The sequence below is a fragment of the Lissotriton helveticus genome, chromosome 3_1 (genome assembly GCF_964261635.1).
Source record: "Lissotriton helveticus chromosome 3_1, aLisHel1.1, whole genome shotgun sequence".
NCBI lineage: Eukaryota > Metazoa > Chordata > Amphibia > Caudata > Salamandridae > Lissotriton > Lissotriton helveticus.
In genome coordinates this window covers 468,870,756-468,888,115 of record NC_136061.1, presented here as the reverse complement: position 1 = coordinate 468,888,115, position 17,360 = coordinate 468,870,756, and the positions used below count along the sequence as shown (strand labels likewise).

Here is a 17,360-nt window from a genome sequence, read left to right as displayed (position 1 = left end):
CATTGATCCACATTCAGTCCATCACTTGTTGTTTTTGCAGGCCCACCAGCAGCATTTGGATTTACAGGCCATGGGCACTCAGTGCACTAGACTAGGGTCTGACAAGTAAACCAAATAGCCAAACATGGAACCACTGATTAATACATCAATTTACAATAGGGAGCACTTGCACTGTGGCACTGGACTGCAGTGGCACAGTGCCTAAAGCATCTAACACCAGCAAAAATACATGAGGCAACAGAAAAAATGGAAGGGAGACCCACGCCAATGGTGCCACGTCTAACACGTGTCCCCGCCAGCTGAAATGTGGGGAGAACTACCCTAACTCCTGGGAGTTCTCATCACTAAGGCAGAAAAATCTGGACAGACCATCAGCGTTGGTGTGTTCTGTACCAGGGCTGTGGTCCACCGTAAAGTCCATACCCTGTAGGGAAATAGACCACTTCAACAGCTTTGGATTCTCACCCCTCATTGGCATCAACCATCTGAGGGGCCTGTGGTCTGTCTGAACCTGGAAGTGAGTCCCAAACAGGTATGGTCTCAGCTTCTTCAGTGCCCAGATCACAGCAAATGCCTCACGCTCAATAGCACTCCATCTCTGTTTCCGTGGAAGTAACCTACTGTTAATGAAGGCTTCTGGTTGATCTAGGCCCTCCTCATTTATCTCTGACAGAACCACCCCCACACCATGCTCTGAAGCTTCTGTCTGAATGATAAACTCACTTGAAATGTTGGGTGCCCGGTGCACGGCAGCTTTTAGGGCCTCAAAGGCTTTCTGACAGGTGTCAGTCCAAATCAATTTCTTGGACTGCTTCCTGGAAGTCAGCTCTGTCAAGGTTGCAACAATGTTGCCATATCCCTTGACAAACCTCCTGTATTACCCTGTGAGACCTAAGAAGGCTCTCACCTCTGTCTGGGTTTTGGGGTGTTCCCAAGCCAGGATGGTTTCAATCTTGGGTGTAGGGGCGCCACCTGGCCGCTCCCAAATTGGTGTCCCAAGTAAACCACAGAACCCTGCCCGATCTGGCACTTACTCACATTGATCGTGAGACCTGCCTTCCACAGCGCCATCAACACTTCCCAGAGGTGTTGCAGATGTTCCTCCCAACTGGCACTGAACACTGCGATGTCATCCAGTCATCCTGTCGTAACAGACCTCAGCCAGGCCTGTTAGTGCAAAGGGTTCGCCCTTCTGTGCACAAAAGTCCTCAGACTCCAAAGGAAAAAGTTGGCACGAAACTGGAAATACAAAACATAACGTTTATTACACCTCATGAGGTGGTGCTAAAATTCAACCAGTACCCTTCGGCACTGCGAGAAGTAGCACAAAGGGCTACTGAACACATGGTTTATTTATACCCACACAGGGGCTCAAAAGAAGGCGGTACAAAGCATAAGAGCACATTTTATCTCCATACATGGTAATATCGAGAGGCACAATCGATCAGTGGGTGGAGCTATCAGTCTTGGGGTCTCGGCTAACACATTCCAATCTAAGGCTAACCATTAACAGATGTGGACCCTAACGGTCAGCAGAAAACACAGAGATGCTATTAATAGCTTGTTGACGGGCAGTTTAGAGGCCATGAGCAGGAAGGTAGGACAACGCACATGGTCGACACGAGGTAGCATGTGGCAGACAAAATGGCTGCCATGGATTCAAAATGGATGCCATAACAAATGTCAAGATAACAGAAAATCCGAGATGTCTTTTGCTAACGCTCAACTTGATCGCCGTTAATTTACAACAGACAACCCTTTTAGCGTTAGCTAAAGACATCCGCTCTTCTGGGGTAATCTGTGCATTCATCTCGTATATATATGCACATTATATTAGTCACTTCTTTATCCAACGTCTGTTGTGCTTTCGCGGCATTTCTTCTAGATGGTATACAGGCAGTTATACACATGGAACATAACATTGGGCCACAATGGATACACATACAACAGGTGAAAATCACTGCAATTGCAATACATAGAACAGTCAGTAATTTCCAACCCCAGGCGGAGACAAAGCCCAAAACCATCCAGCAAAGGTCCAAGTGCCATTTTTCTCATGAATATCAGAAGCGATTTTATGCAGTTTAAGAATTGCCTCATACACAGAAGGCGAGTTATCAGGGATGAATACACAACAGCTACTTCCGATGACTTTACATGCTCCTCCTCTATCTGCTAACATGACGTCTAAGACCATCCTATTTTGAAGGGTTACAATTCTGGCAATTTGCAACTCTTCTGTAATTTTTCCTAAGGCTACAGCAGTTTCATTAGTGACAGCTTCCACAACTCTAGTCAGTCGTCGTATTTTCCTACTATTTAATGCAGCACCTACAAAGAGAAAAAACCCTAAATTAAAATCAACATATTGTTGCAAGCTAGTATCTGTTTGGTCCACATCATCAATTCGTATTGTCCGTTAATAGCGATTCATAGAAATGTTTCTAAACAATTTAAAATCTCGATGATATGAAGCAGGTGCCAGAAAAACAGGGGGTAATAGGAAAGAAACATAACATGTGCCAGACCACCCTACAGGTAATCTGTGATATCCAAGACTTCCACATACTAGATATGTGTTATGTGAAGCCAGAAAAGTACTTTCATTTATTCCATCCATATTTATTACAACAACACAATCACTGGACCCAACTGGAATTTGTCCAGTACTTTGTACACATAAGTTTGCTTTAGTCCGAGTTACAGTAATTACAGATTCATTGCTCGTAATAGAGTATCTTGTGTGGGTGAAAACATAAGGCGTAGAAGCATTGTCCGGTCGGTATTCTTCCCATTCCCATATAGTTCCATTCGCTTGGGGATATCCATGTTCATCTTGATAACACTCTTTATTCAAGCGAAAAAGAGGTCCACCAGGCTCGACAAGAACCATTATGTGAAAAGGGAAGTGGAATAAACGGTGTTCCACCTTTCTTCTGATGAGCTGGAAGCATACCACATATCCAGCAATTTGTAGTGTTCGTGGCGTTGTGAGTTTGGTGGAGCATCTGAACAAATGTATTATTCAAGTAGGACTCTCGATGCTTATACTCATGATAATGAAGAGTAAAATGCTGGTGCTCTTCCGGAATAGGAGTAGTAGGAACCACCACAAACCCACGAGCAGGAGTCACTATCTCAACGGACCAAGTGATCACTGCTATAATCGTCAAAACAACAAAAACACTTAATACTCCTAAAATCTTCTTCTTAGTAGTGTTCATAGTCACAAGAGTCATCTTCAAACTAAAAAAAATAGAAAAAACAAAATAGTCAATGAGCTCTTTACTCTGGGCAGACGTTGGTTTCTTCACCACAGATCAAGACAGGTGTCACTACACTACGCAGGGCTGATCCCCCTCCCTTGTCATATTGGCTCTCCGTTTCCACTACCCAGAGCGGTTGCTCAACCAGTCTCGCAACAAAAACTACAGGAATCACTTTCTTGATCTCAAATTATATCGTGTTGCTCCAGGAGTTGTCTGGTCCGGGAAGAACTCCTCAGATCCGTCAGGTGATACAGCAGGGCCTTTCTCCGTAGCCAGGATGTCTCGATGATCGGTCAGCACAGCAGGTTCCACCAGGGTCGGCAAGACCTTCCGGCAATGGATGCTATGCACCCAGTTCCTCTTGTTGGTAACACGAACTGCCGTTCTCGTGGCGAGGAGTACTTGTTCCGGTCCACACCACTTTGGTTCCAGACTGCTTGACCTCTCGAAGACTTTCACCATCACGAAATCGCCGGGACGCAGTTCATGGCCTTCAAATTGGGATTTATCAGGGAGCGCTTCTCGAACCTGTTGGTGAATAGAAACCAAGCTATCAGTTAATTGTTCCAAATAGTCATTCATTACAACACAAGGTACATCATACACATAGCTTGGTTTTGAACTCCCCAAATATTCGTCGGCCGTCCAAATACCACCTCATACGGGGTGAGACCCGTTCTAGAAAGTGGTACTGATCTAATGGACAACAATGCCAATGGCAAGTCAATTTCGTGGAGGCTACGATTTTCGCGATTTTAGCTTCATCCCAGCATCTGTTGCCAAGAGCATGACCACTTCAGACCTCTCCAAGTGGGGCTTCAGGCAGTTGACATGTAGAATCCTCAAGGGGTTCCTAGGAGACCGCAAGTCCACCAAGTAGATAACTGGACTCTTGCGTTCCACAACCTCAAATGGTCCGGTCCACTTATCCTGGAGCGCACAAGGCTCCACGGGGGCCATGACCCACACTTTCTGGCCAGGTTGAAGCTCTACCAGACTGGCAATCTGGTCATACCATCGCTTCATCTCCTCCTGGCTGGCTTCCAGATCCGCCTCAGCGAGTTGCCTGAAATGCTAAATCTGGTTCCTGAAGGCCAGCATGTAGCTTTATACATCCTGGGTGATTGCTCCCAGCCTTCTTTGACCAGACTCAGAGGTCCTCTGACTGGGTGTCCATAGAAAAGCTTAAAGGGACTGAACCCAAGAGATTTCTGTGGCACCTCTCTGTATGCAAAGAGTAGGCATGGTAAGAGGACGTCCCACTTACGACTCATGGGTTCCTGACGACCCATTGTCATGCCCTTCAGGGTTCGGTTAAACCTTTCAACCAACCCATTTCCTTGGGGGTGGTAAGGAGTGGTGAACTTGTAAGTTACACCATACTCCTGCCACAGGAACTTCATATACTTGGAAATGAAATACAACAAACCACAATGCGACTGACCAAGGTTCTGCACCTCAATTTCCAAGTAAGGCAATATTTAAAATTGTCCATGCAAACTCTTCCGGGGTATGACGCATAGATACCCCACTGGATACCAAATACGCAAATTTAGAAAACAGGGGGACGGTGCACCAGAATGGAGTCAGGAGTTTTCAGGTATAATTCAAGTTTATTCTTTATTAAGTCTTCAAATTAAAATCTTTTTGTGGGCAACAGCCAACGCGTTTCATTCCCGGAGGAACTTCGTCAGGGCAGGAGCGTCTATGTTAGGTATCCCGCGAACAGAATTCAACAAACGGCAGTTTCCTCAGTAATTGGTATTCAACAATAATTTCATATATTTAATAGTTAACATTCGCAAATCTTCCATGAGGCCAAAGAAAAGTCCTCGTCCGTATCAACGTTACGATCAATCCTCCCGCATTCCGACCATTGATCGGTTGGAATGCGGGACGATTACTTTGAAGGATCTGGTATTATACTTGGAAATGAAGTTGGTTCCCCGGTCAGACACTACCTCGCGAGGGAATCCTACTCGTGAGAAAATTACCATCGGTGCTCGTCCCACCATGGGGGCCGGCACTGTCCTCAGAGTTATGGCTTCCGGGTACCGGGTGGCATGGTCTACCAAGACCAGGATGAACCTGTTACCCATGGCCACTGGACCCTGTTGGGGTCCAGTGGCCCCACAATGTCATTCGCAACCCGCTCAAAGGGGGTACTGACCACAGGGAATGGCTGGAGATTAGCCTTGTGCTTCCTCCCACTCTTTCCAGTTGCCTGGCAAGTCTGACATGTCCTGCAATGAGTGTCTGAACTCTTGAGCATTTGGGGACAATGAAAGTGGGTGACAAGCCTCTCAAAGGTCTTGTTCTGCCCCAAATGTCCTGCTAACGGCTCATCCTGAGCCAGCCCCACTAGGAAGGCTCTGAACTTCTGGGTTACCTCCAGCACACGGGCTGACCCAGGTTCAGCAACCTTAGGCTCACTATACAGGAGACCATTCTCCCAGTAAATCAGATATGATCTTGACTGATCACCTGCTGCCTGGCTTACAGACTGTTGCCACAAGCCCTCAAGAGAAGGGCATTCTCTCTGCTCCTGGCACAATTCTTCCCTGGAAGGGCCTCCTTCTTGTTGCCAATGGGTCAGCTCAGACAGGTCCCCCAGTTCAGCTACTTGTTCCCCAGAAGGCTCCAGGACATCCCCCTCAGGGTCTTCCTCCTCCTGGGCTGTGGGAACTTAGGGGCCGGTTTCCCGCACCCCCGCCACTTCTCTCTAAGGCAGGTTCCTGGGCCTCCCTCTCAGGCTCCATGTCCTCTTGAGAACCCCTACTGGCTGACATTGACAGGGTGGTCATGAACACCCAGTCAGGCAGTCCAACCATCTTCAAGTGAGTAGTCTTCCCCACCTTTTCGCAAGGGGAGCTCTCCAAATCATTCCCCAACAAACAGTCAACAGGCATGATGGGCCTCACAGCTACCTGAAGAGTACCAGAGACCCCCCCACTCAAAGGGAATCAGAGCCATTGGACAATGACTCTCTGTGTTGTCGGGGGCAACAACTCGGCAAAATGCATGCGGGATAATCTGCTCTTGAGACACCAGGTGACACCTGACAGCTGTCACACTGACTCTGGTATCTCTAAGAACCTCCAACTTTTAGCCTTTGATGGTCACCCACTGCCCATATTTCTTAGTGTTTCTGGGCAGCTGAGCTTCTGAGACCGTCTCACTGTCTCCTAAAGAGACAATGGTCATCTGTGCAGGACCCCACCCACCTTGAACATCAATCTCCTCCCCCAAGGCTACACTAGCCATCTGCCGGGGCGGAGTACCAGTGGGTGCTGGTTTACCAAACAGGAGGCACCTGCTATCATTCACCTTATGACCCAGGTTGCCACACTTGTAACATTTCAGGGGTCCCTGTAGAACAGGACTACCTGTCGGGACCCCTTGCTTATTCTCAGGGGGAGGCTGGGAACCTTTCCCTTGGTTCCCTTGGGGACTACTTTGGGGCCCTTTGCGGTACTCCTTTTGTTTACCCTTGTCCCCCCCCACTCTTTTGCTGGGGTCCTTGTCCACCTTTGGCTGAGTCTCCCACTTGGTCCTTGTGGACCCGGGTGCTTACCCAGTGGTCCGCCTCCTCAGCAAGCTTCCTAGGGTTAGTCAGCTTGCTATCTATCAGATGCTGGCAGAGCTCTGGAAAACAATTATCAGATAAGTGCTCCCATGCAATCAATATGAAATAATGGTACCAGCAAGGGTTTTATTTTTAAATTCAACGTTTAAGCCTTAGAAGGTCTATATCACTAGAACCATCAAACTGAAATTATCAGTGGCTGTCGTAGTTGTTCTAACACCCAGTAATTGGTGATTGGACCTCAAATACTACCACACTAGCTTTGAGGAATTAGAACTATTCAGACATTGGAAACCAATTCAAAAAATGAAATGAAAAGCAACACAAAAGTTTCTATTTCAAAGAGACTTATATTTTATATCTTCGAGTCAAACTCATAAATTATACGGGTACATAATCAACTTAATTGCTACCAAGTCTTAAGTATAAGGAAACGAACATTAATTCCATAAATACAAAAGATAAGAAATCCAGTCTGTATGATAAATTAAAAATGACTTCTTCTTGAAGTGGCAAGTAAGTCAGATGAAAATAGATGCAGACATGGACTGATATGTCGACGTTTCGGTCTTATATGGTGTTATCCCAAGACCATCATCAGGACGAAGGGTAATGTGGTGTTGATGACCCTATTTAAAAACCGAAAGTACTGTGTGACTTCTGAGAAATGATTTAGTTTGTGATGTCACACTCTTAGGGAGTCACAAATATCTCCCTTGGGCAGCGTTCGGTCACAAGTAGCAAGCCAAATAATGGTTCTGCGATGATGGAAACCAAATCCAGTTTTTAGAGTATAAACGTGGACACAGCAACCGTGAATTCAGGTCAGAGGTTATCGATCAAATCAAAGAGACCTTGAAAATCATTTACCTTGCTGCCCTTCACCCAACCATCCAATGCTCTGCAAAAGAAAGTGACATATTCAACCCGGGTACTGTTTTCTAATCTTTTTGCATTTCCTGAACCTCTGTCTATGGAGTTCAGGGGTCAAACCATATCTAGACATCAATGCATCTTTCATGTGGCTGTATAAACTGTGGACTTCAGAAGGCAAGTCTAACAGTGTGTCCCGCCCCTTACTAAGGAACCTTTCCCACAACCCCGCTCCCCAATCTCTCTCAGGGAACCGGTGGGAAGACATGGCTACCTCATAGGCTCTGAACCACTGGCTAATATCATCATTTATGTAAAATTCTTTCACCACATCTTTGGGAATATACACTCTACTCTCCACAGATACTGATGGTTTTAAACTCCAACTCCCTCAAAACTTTTTCATGCTAAAACTTTATCTTCTTTTCCTCTGTATCTAATCTCCTATTTTCTATCTCCAGTTGCTTATTCACCTTGAACTTGGTCATCTCCATTTCATGCCTTCTTGATCTTTCTCTGTCCTCCAACTTCCCTGGAGATAGACTTTTGCCAGAAGAGACTCTACCTGCAGGGGTAGGTGCTTTCCTTCCTCTTGAGCCCAATGACTCTTCCTGTTGCACAACTGCCAGGTCATCCTCCTCAATTTCAGGTTTTTTCCTTACTTCTACCCAGGCCCTCAGCGCCTTGTAGAACTCTTCCTTTTTTTTTTGATCCAGCAGTGGAATATTGAACTTTTTGCAGTAGTACTTAAGATGTGATTCTTTGTAGCTTTCCAATTTCTCTTCTTCCAATTCAAGATCAATAGAGGCTATGGATTCTGCTCTCTCTACTACAACTGAATCAGGCATCTTTCAAAAATAGAAAAAATCCAAAAAGGAATCTACAAATAAGCATGTGGTTGCTTTATGGTCTGCACTCACTAAGTAGTGTGCACCAATCACTGTACATGAGTCACAAATGCAATTCCAGAGTTCTCACTGCTGACCACCAACAATAGATTTGGGGATCTCTAGTTGGCACAGGTAGGTACTTGTGTCAAATAGGGACTCTTGCCTCTAGCCAGGATAAGGGGATTACACTCCTAAAATAAACCCTGCTCACCCCACTTGGTAGCTTGGCATGAGCAGACAGGTTTATCTCAGGGGCAGTGTGTAAAGCATTTGTGCCCACATACAGTAACCCAGTGACAACACTACAGATGGACACCACACAAGGTCTTATATAAAAAAAATAAGTATACTTTATATATGTTGGAATTGGCCCTTCTTGCAGGGTCATCCCCAAACGTTTTGCTTCTTCCTCCCTTATTTTTCCTGACCCGGGGCTGTTGGCAATAGGACTCTGCGCACTTTACCACTGCTGATCAGTGCTAAAGTGCATATGTTCTCTGTGTAAATTGTTATTATGATTGGATATACATGATTGGCACATTTGTATCACCAAGAAGTCCCTAGTAAAGTGCACTGGTTTGTGCCAGGGCTGGAGATGACAAATGCTACTAGTGGGCCTGCAGCATTGATTGTGCCACCCACATGAGTAGCCCTAAAATGGTGTCTCAGGCCTGCCACCGCAGTGCCTGTGTGCAGTCTGTGAACTGCCATTTCCTCCTGGACAGTGTCCCCACTGACCAGGTCTAACCCTTCCCTTTTTGTGCACATTGGTCACCCCTATGGAAGGCCCAAGGTACTCCCTTGGGCAGGGTGCAGTGTATGTGAAAGGTAGAGCATGTACTTGTGCAGGTGTCATGCTCTGGTAGTGAATTACAGCCATTTCTGTGTTTCACTATTGTAAGGCTATCTTGCTCCATAGGCTATCATGGGGGATGCTGGCTACAGTGGATACCAGCATTTCTTCCCATAGGAACAAGATAGTACATAAGAGTCTAGTATCCCTGAACTCAGAATTTAATAACACATCTTTTAGGAAAGGTGGTTTTTAACTCCTGTGTTTGAGAACAGCACTTTTAGAAAGTTGCTGTTCTCTTGTCTGACCCTTCTGTGTGCCTTGGCCTGTTTGTGTATTGACTGTCTGGTTTGAGAGTGACAGGGGCTGGGGATTCCCCAGGAGGCTGGCTGAGTCAGCCCTAGGCTGAATGACTGCATTTGCAAATTGAGTGGTGGGAGGAGATAGCACCTGGCCTGAATAGGGCTGTGCCTGCCTTCCACAATGCGGCTCCACCTCCTGCTGGGCGGCTGACAACCCTGTCCCTCACTCTGAAAGGAAAGGAGAAGCCAGGAAAACAAAGTGCTCAAGAAACACCCAGAACTGGTTCAGACCGGGCTCAGGGCCCACTTGCACAAAGAGAACAAAGACTTTTAGGGGTATAAGTACAGGACCCCTGACAACAGAAAATTAGATCATCCTGGAATCAAGAAGGAACCTCTGCCAAGGAGAAAGCTGAAACTGAAGAAGGAAGATTGTCCAGCTGTTGCTCTGCTGGATTGCCCTGCTGTTGCTTTGCTGCAAAGGAGAGGGGAAGGACTTTGCTTGGTGCTGTGTCCCCTTGCTTGAAGGAATCTCCAAGAGCCTGAGAAGAGCTGGCTCCCTGTTCTGAAGTCCCAGGAACAAAAGGACTTCACCCCCAGCTTCCCCTGAGCTCTACTGAGAGAGTGCTGTCCTTCCTGGAGTGCTTGGACCATGTGTGGTGCCTCTGGAAGTGGTACCTGTGTTGGGAAGCTGGAAACTAAGTTTGAGAGACTTTGCTAAAGAAAAGTTATTGCATCGCTCGCTGCAGAGCGCATCCCCGACAGTGCGAGAAGAATCCTGCCACTACGAAGGTCGAGATTGTCACAGCGCCTGTTGCCGCTGTCAGAGCCATCGCATCCTTCGTTTGCGGGACGCACCCAATCGGTGCGGGAAGTCTAACATCGCTGCGAGTGTCGTCGCAGAGCCTGTCGTTGCTGGGTGAGATCGCTGCACCGCCTGCTTGCGGACTGCATCACATTGCTGCGAGAGTCATCGCCGAAGCCAACGCATCGAGGAGCTGCGAGAGAGAAGATCACCGCTGGTCCGCGCATCGTCGCCCCGGAGATCGCCGCATCTCCAAAGATCGTCCCATCGTTCCTTTGCAAGAACAAACTTCCTACGGAACCTACGCACCGGAATCCATACAAGTGGCCTTCCTCCCCATACAGACCGGTTTCGTCACAACACGCCGGCTGCTGCAGCGGGGCTGTCGCAAACGCCTCCCCAGGGTCATAGGAGCAACGCATCGCTTGTTTTTCACCGCACCAGCTTCTGCTTTTGGAACTTTGTCGCAACTAAAGGTACTGTGAGCAAAACGTGACGCAACTGTGAAGTTTTCACGTAACTGTGGATTCTTTTATCGCAACCTAAAGAATTTTATCGCAACCTGAAGAATTTTTATTGCAACCTTAAGAACTCTTTTGAAACCATATTCTTGAACTGTATATGTTGGATTTTTGTCGTTTTTTTGGTCTTGTGCAATTTAGATTAACTACCTTTATTTTTCTAAACTGTTGTGGAGTCAGTTTGTGGTGTTTTCACTGTGTTACTGTGAGTGTTGGTACAAATACTTTACACATTGCCTCTGGTTAGCCTAGACTGCTCGTGCCAAGCTACCTAGAGGGTGAGCAGGGGTTATCTCAGAGGGTTTCCTCCTTTCCCTGACTAGAAGCAAGGGTCCCTATTTGGACAGTGGTACCTACCCCTGCCAACTAGAGACCCCCATTTCTAACAATATAGATTTATCACCAGACCATAAACGACAAAAATACACAATACTGTTACTTTAGGATGGTACATTTAGCTTAGTTTAGTTTAGTTCTTAAGATGCTACACTTTGCGTCAATGTGCCTTATGTTGCGTTGTGGTTCCGCAACAAGCAATGTCGTAGCGAGGGAAACGCTGCAAAGTTCAGGTGCAAAGAAATAAGGACGTGAAGATCTTCCAGATGCGGCACGCTTCTCTGGGGATGCAAGAAGTTCTCGGTTCGATGCGGGGACTGAAGCGGCGACATCCTTGTTCCACAATGCGATGGCAACAGCTCCACTTGCAACACTCTTCTCCCACGATGCTTGAAGCTTCCGCACGATTCGACAATTACAGCGTCGACATCCGCGATGCGATGGCAGCAGCTGCGGTGCGCTTCTCGGGGATGCAAGGCGCTTTTCTTTGATGCGGTGCAGTGCGACAGATCCAGTGGAGACACCCTTGCTCAGAAGTGCGACGGCAGGCACAGGAACACGTTCCGACCTCGTTGCGAGACTCTTCTCTCAATGCGGTGCAATGCGACACGATTTCCTTTAATATATAGAAAACTACTCAACGGAATTACATCAAATAATAAAAAGCACAATCTTCTAATCATAAGCTAGCTTTCTGCCAAAGTTGGTGTATGTCTAGTCAGCAGTTTGGGCTATAAGCATGTCTAAAGTGTCTATGGGAATTAACATAGGAAATGCACTTTTATGTTACCCTCTCCACCCTGTCTCCTCTTGATGTATCACTCTGAAACTTTCTCTCACAATTAGAATTCCCAGAGCACTTTTTTTCTATTTCATGAAGATTCGTCAAACGTAGGCAAAAGTATAGGCAAGTCAAAAAATGCCTTTCCCATGGAAATATGGTCTTAACTAAAACTAAATACTGGTGGTGAATGACACTTTTTTTGGAACATGTTATTGAGATTCATCAAATGGTGCCAAGGTTATTAGCAAACAAAAAATATTGTTTTTTGTGGCCCTAGCTATCACTGTAATGTACCTTATCTGACTTCCCATGCATGAAAAGGATACATGTGGTAATGGAATCTGCATGGTAAAGGCAAGCGGAGTGAAGGCATTTTTGGAAAAGACTGTGTGATAATGGGTGTTACCCATCTGTTCTGTGCAACAGCTGCTGGGGTGGAGCTCAGAATATTTCAGTTAGTTTAAGAGTTTACCCTGACAAGAGTTGTGGTTGGCATTTGTGTTGGGTACCCACCCCCTCAACTAATACCCCAAACTCATGAATAAGCTTTCTCCCAAGTTGATTAAAACTCTTAGAAGCACTTCGTGATGGGCTGTACAGCCACCACAATCGAACTTCTGTACACTTCTACTTTATTTATACATCTGTCCATAATTAAATTATGGAGCTTTTATGCCACACATTAGTATCACTCATTTATTGAATTTCTCTGCTCATAAAAGGGCAAGATTCAGTTAAATTGTACGGAATTGATAATAGTCTACACAGTTTTGCAAATGTATCCATATCTTGTAATCACTTCTGATGCTTCTTACACCCTCTCCTTGTCCCCAATGTATTTTTGGCACAAACAGTGCAGTTAGTTTGGGGTACTTTTCTAATGATTACATCCAGTAAATATCATCTTTGGAGTTCGCTAGCGTGCAGACTGTTGTCTTTTGCTGGCTGAAGAAAATTCGGTTATGACTATTATCAATGTTGGGTAATTTATTTTAATTGTGCTTGTATGTTAATGTTAATGTTAACTACATTTTTAAAGCGCACGTTCATCCAAGGTGTGTTGGCGCTGACCGGTAGAGCTATGAGTTGTGCAATATGAGAGGACTTATCAATGACAAGGTAACACATAACCAATGGCTTGTTTAACCCCTTCGCTGCGGGGGGTAATTCCCCCGCTGTGCTGGGGGGCTGGGGATGCGCACAGCGCCCCCATGCTCATGACGAGCTCAGCTCATCATGAGGCACAGCGCTCCGGTGCTCATGACGAGCTGAGCTCGTCACAGCTGCAGCCGTTCCAGTGGAACACTCAGCACAGCAAGGGAATTATCCCCGCGTGTGAGCGTTCCACGGCTCATGACGAGCTGAGCTCATCATGAGCACCGGAGCACCGTGCCTCATGACGAGCTCAGCTCGTCATGAGCATGGAAGGTGTTAAGTACCCATGTTTTCAACAATTTCCTGAAGGAAACTAAATCTGACTGGGAGGCGAAAGTATATAGTAAGGAGTTCATTCTTCCAGTGTCCTCACACAGTATTTATCTGTATGAACGGAACTACTGCTAGATTTGCTGAATATGATCTGAGTGTCCGTGAAGGTAGGTATCTAAAAAATTGTTTGGATAATAATAAGGGGCCAGGCCATGTAGTACTTTGAAAACTAAGTAACAGCCTTTAAATTGAATCCATTTTTGGATTGTATACTAACGGACAAATATAGCTGGGAAAGAGATGTGGTGATAATGCCAACCCCAGTGGTGCCCTACATTCTATTCTAATCTGCAGTGCCTGTGGTGAATTTTCCTGATGCAATGTCCTCCATTGATATGGCCTAGGCCCTGCAGCATGGACACATTGTAGTAAGATGTTTACTCTGTCGTGTCAAAGGCCGCAGACAAGTCAAGTAGGACAAAGGTCAAACACTTCAAGGTCAGTTCTAAGATCGTGAGTGACCGATAGTATCATCATTTCAGTGCCGTGTCTGAGGTGGAACTCAGCTTGTCGCAGATCAAAAAAGTTGGAATTTTGGAGACGAGTGATGATTTTTTTGCCGTGTCTGCCTCCGATAGATTAGCACAGTACGGCAACAAATTAGAAGAATGATATTTCAGGGTTGTCCCCAGGTTTTTATGGCAGTGCCATCACTATGGCTTTTTTTAAATACTAAGGCTCCTTGCCTGCATTGAGAGAGTTGGTCGAAATCAGTAAAAGAGTCATGCTAATATATGAAAAATTCATGATGAGTTATTCGTCAACAGATGTATGATTAATGTCCAGAGTTTGAATTCTTGAGGCTGGGCAGCCCATCAAGGATTGTGGAGTGGAGTGGAGGAGTAGTGTACCCACTCCTGAGTACATATGACGGGTTTGGGCCGACCAAACCAGTCATGCTCACTCTGCCCTTCTCCATGCAGGCTGGAAATGCAGCCGACATGGAGAACATGACCGGGCCAATAGTCCCTGGCTGGGCGGGGTCCTGATCAGTCACAACACTGCATGCAGCATTGTAATTGGCTCAGGGGTGGGGGCCTGGCTGCCTGCTTCATGTTCCTGAGAGCAGGAGAGCAGAAGCAGAAGCAGAGATGACGCTGGACCTGGCCTGTGGGAAGGAAAGTTTAAATTTTATTTTAAAATTAAATTAAACACCCCAAACCCTTGCATCCACACCCACAAGTCAGGCTAGCCTCCGCTGTTGGTAACATATTGACTTATTGGGACTGTCATTCTTCAAACACAAACCTGGCAAGGTTCTCCTAAGAACGGACCAGCGTATTTGAAAAATGAACAATCTCTGAGGGAAGATTGTTAGGTGGGGCAGAGAATTGAAGACGAAAATCTTGCCAGCATGACAGGACTGGATGATACCTAAATAAGGAGACTGAGAGGCAGGGGGGATTATCTGAAGTCAACTATTTGTGTCAGTGGAATATAGAGTGTCGGAGACAGAATAAATGAGAGAGAGAGAGAGAGAGAGAGAGAGAGAGAGAGAGAGAGAGAGAGAGAGAGAGAGAGAGAAAGAGAGAGAGAGAGAGAGAGAGAGAGAGAGAGAGAGAGAGAGAGATTGAGAGAAAGAAAAAAAAAAGGACAGAGAAAGATACATAACTGTTGTGTCGACTGAGATGATTTCAATTTGCTTTTATGGCGATGGTGGGAATTATGCACCCGTTTTTAAATAATATTTTCTGTTTTCTGTTGTGTTGTGTTCGCCACCTTGTCGGTGCGCCGGGACGCTCCTTCGCTGGAGCAGCCGTGCGCAATACAAATAGCCCTAACATAACATAACATAACATTTTGTTTATTTTCTTAAAGTTGGTAAAATAAGTTAATAAGGATGATTTAATTATGTAGTAACATGCTAAGGTGATTTTTTAACCAGCCATCTCTGATAAATTAGTAGGATTATGGCTGTTTCGATCACAGACGAGGTTGCTTCAGAAAAGCTATTTAGCCTTCTACGTTTATTAAATGAGTACTGTTTAAAAGAACAATAATAAAAATAGATTTGAATACTTTTTCTCTGACGGAAAGGGAGGTTCAAATGTACTACAAAACGTAAACGCAATATACACCTGTCATCATTTTGCTGTTTCAAAACATGCTGATTTTCTTCCAGGTACAAACAGAAATCAAGAAAACCTGGACTAGATGGCACTTGGCCTTCGACTGGAAAAGCACAACTCCATGTGGTAATTACAGATATGGTTCTGTTCTCACCAACATGACACACAGCACCAGCAGCCAATCCCAGATGGTGGCCAGCTCAAGAATGGTGCTAATCTCGAGCAAGGTCTCCCGTAGTGTCACGAAGCAGGCAGAAGGACACATGAACTTGCCGGGTTATGTTAGGAGCAACTCTGACCAGGATTGCGTTCCCCAGTGGATTCAAGAAGAAAATAACGAGGAAGATGAAAAGAAAGTAGATGACATATCACTGAAAGAAACACTGCGGCCCCTACAAGCAGGGGCCGAGCCAGAAGTCAACAAAGAAGACATTGAGGAAGTAGTATGAATTGTCCTCAGTGTTCTCCTAAAAATGGGATCCAACAGTAATTGATCAATTTATGAATTCTATCAATGTCTTCATGTGTTTTTCAAGCAGGTTACCAAGGACTGGAATCGCAGTGGGAGTTTTGTTTACAAATACATTTTCTTAACTTCAAGCTGCTGATTGTGTTTCCTAGTAGGCATTCTGAAAATTTTGAATCAAAAGCACAAAGGAAATACAGTTTATGTGGAGACTTTTCTGACTTTAAAGATACATTATTTTGACTTGAAAAACAGTTTTTAAAAATATCTGAATTTTTCTGTACAGTTGTGAGACCTTAAATGATTGATGGAAATGCTATTCATGCTACTGCAATGGGCTCTCTGATTGCTGGAATTGCTTTAAGGGTGAATGAATATTAAACCCGCTTTTATTACTGACCTGGAAAACTATGTTCAGATGTGTGCGTCCAAGACTATCCGATTAATAGAGCACGTTAGTCATTAATGAAGTACTTTCTATATAGTTTTATTTAACTGCAGACAAGACTGTGAATGCTTTCTCTTAGCTGAGGAATCTGATTCCTATTTTTTGCATATCTCGGGAGGGGGAAAGAGGATTCTAAAGAATCTATATCTGATTGTACTTTATGTTTCGAACTAAAATCAGTGGTCAAATAACGTTAATATTTGCTGACTCTGAGACAGTTTTTTTTTACATTGCATGTCTAAATGAAGATGTGATTTGTAAAAATAACCATCTTGTGGCAATATGTAGCTTATTATGACAAATAAATATTTTGCATTACATAAAGTCTATATTTTATTTTGCAGAAGAAGCATCCATGTGCGGTACTATTTATAACAAGACAACTAAACATAAACAGCTTTGTTGAAAAGTTAGGTATTTTTTTATCCACTTTTCCGGTCTACGAACATGCAAAAAATTACACACAGGAGCTCTTTTGAGTAATGCTTACTATATCCTTGCTATGCAATCACATAAGGGGCTCACAGAGGACAGCCACGAAAATCTCAAGTTACAGGTTTACTTCTAAGATATTCAAAGTACAAAGGAAAAGATTGCAATTAGTCGAAGAGAAATTTGGTGTACTAAGCTAAAATGTTATTGGAAATCAAGAACTCAGGAGCGCTCTGAAATAAAACACAGATTTGTCTTCTAAGAGCACAGATAGTGCGCTGCTTCGCTTCCAAGGCTC

The 17,360-nt window shown here is 45.0% G+C and overlaps 1 protein-coding gene across 1 annotated transcript in view; it reads left to right on the top strand.

The window, feature by feature from the left end:
* PTH2R (parathyroid hormone 2 receptor) overlaps nucleotides 1-16,954 on the top strand; it is a 1,143,807-nt gene extending 1,126,853 nt beyond the window's left edge. The window contains exon 13 of the mRNA XM_078683683.1: nucleotides 15,770-16,954. Within this exon, the coding sequence (XP_078539809.1) occupies nucleotides 15,770-16,165 (396 nt within the window). The 3' untranslated portion in view covers nucleotides 16,166-16,954. The remainder of the gene's footprint in view (nucleotides 1-15,769) is intronic.
* The last annotated feature ends 406 nt before the right edge of the window (nucleotides 16,955-17,360 follow it).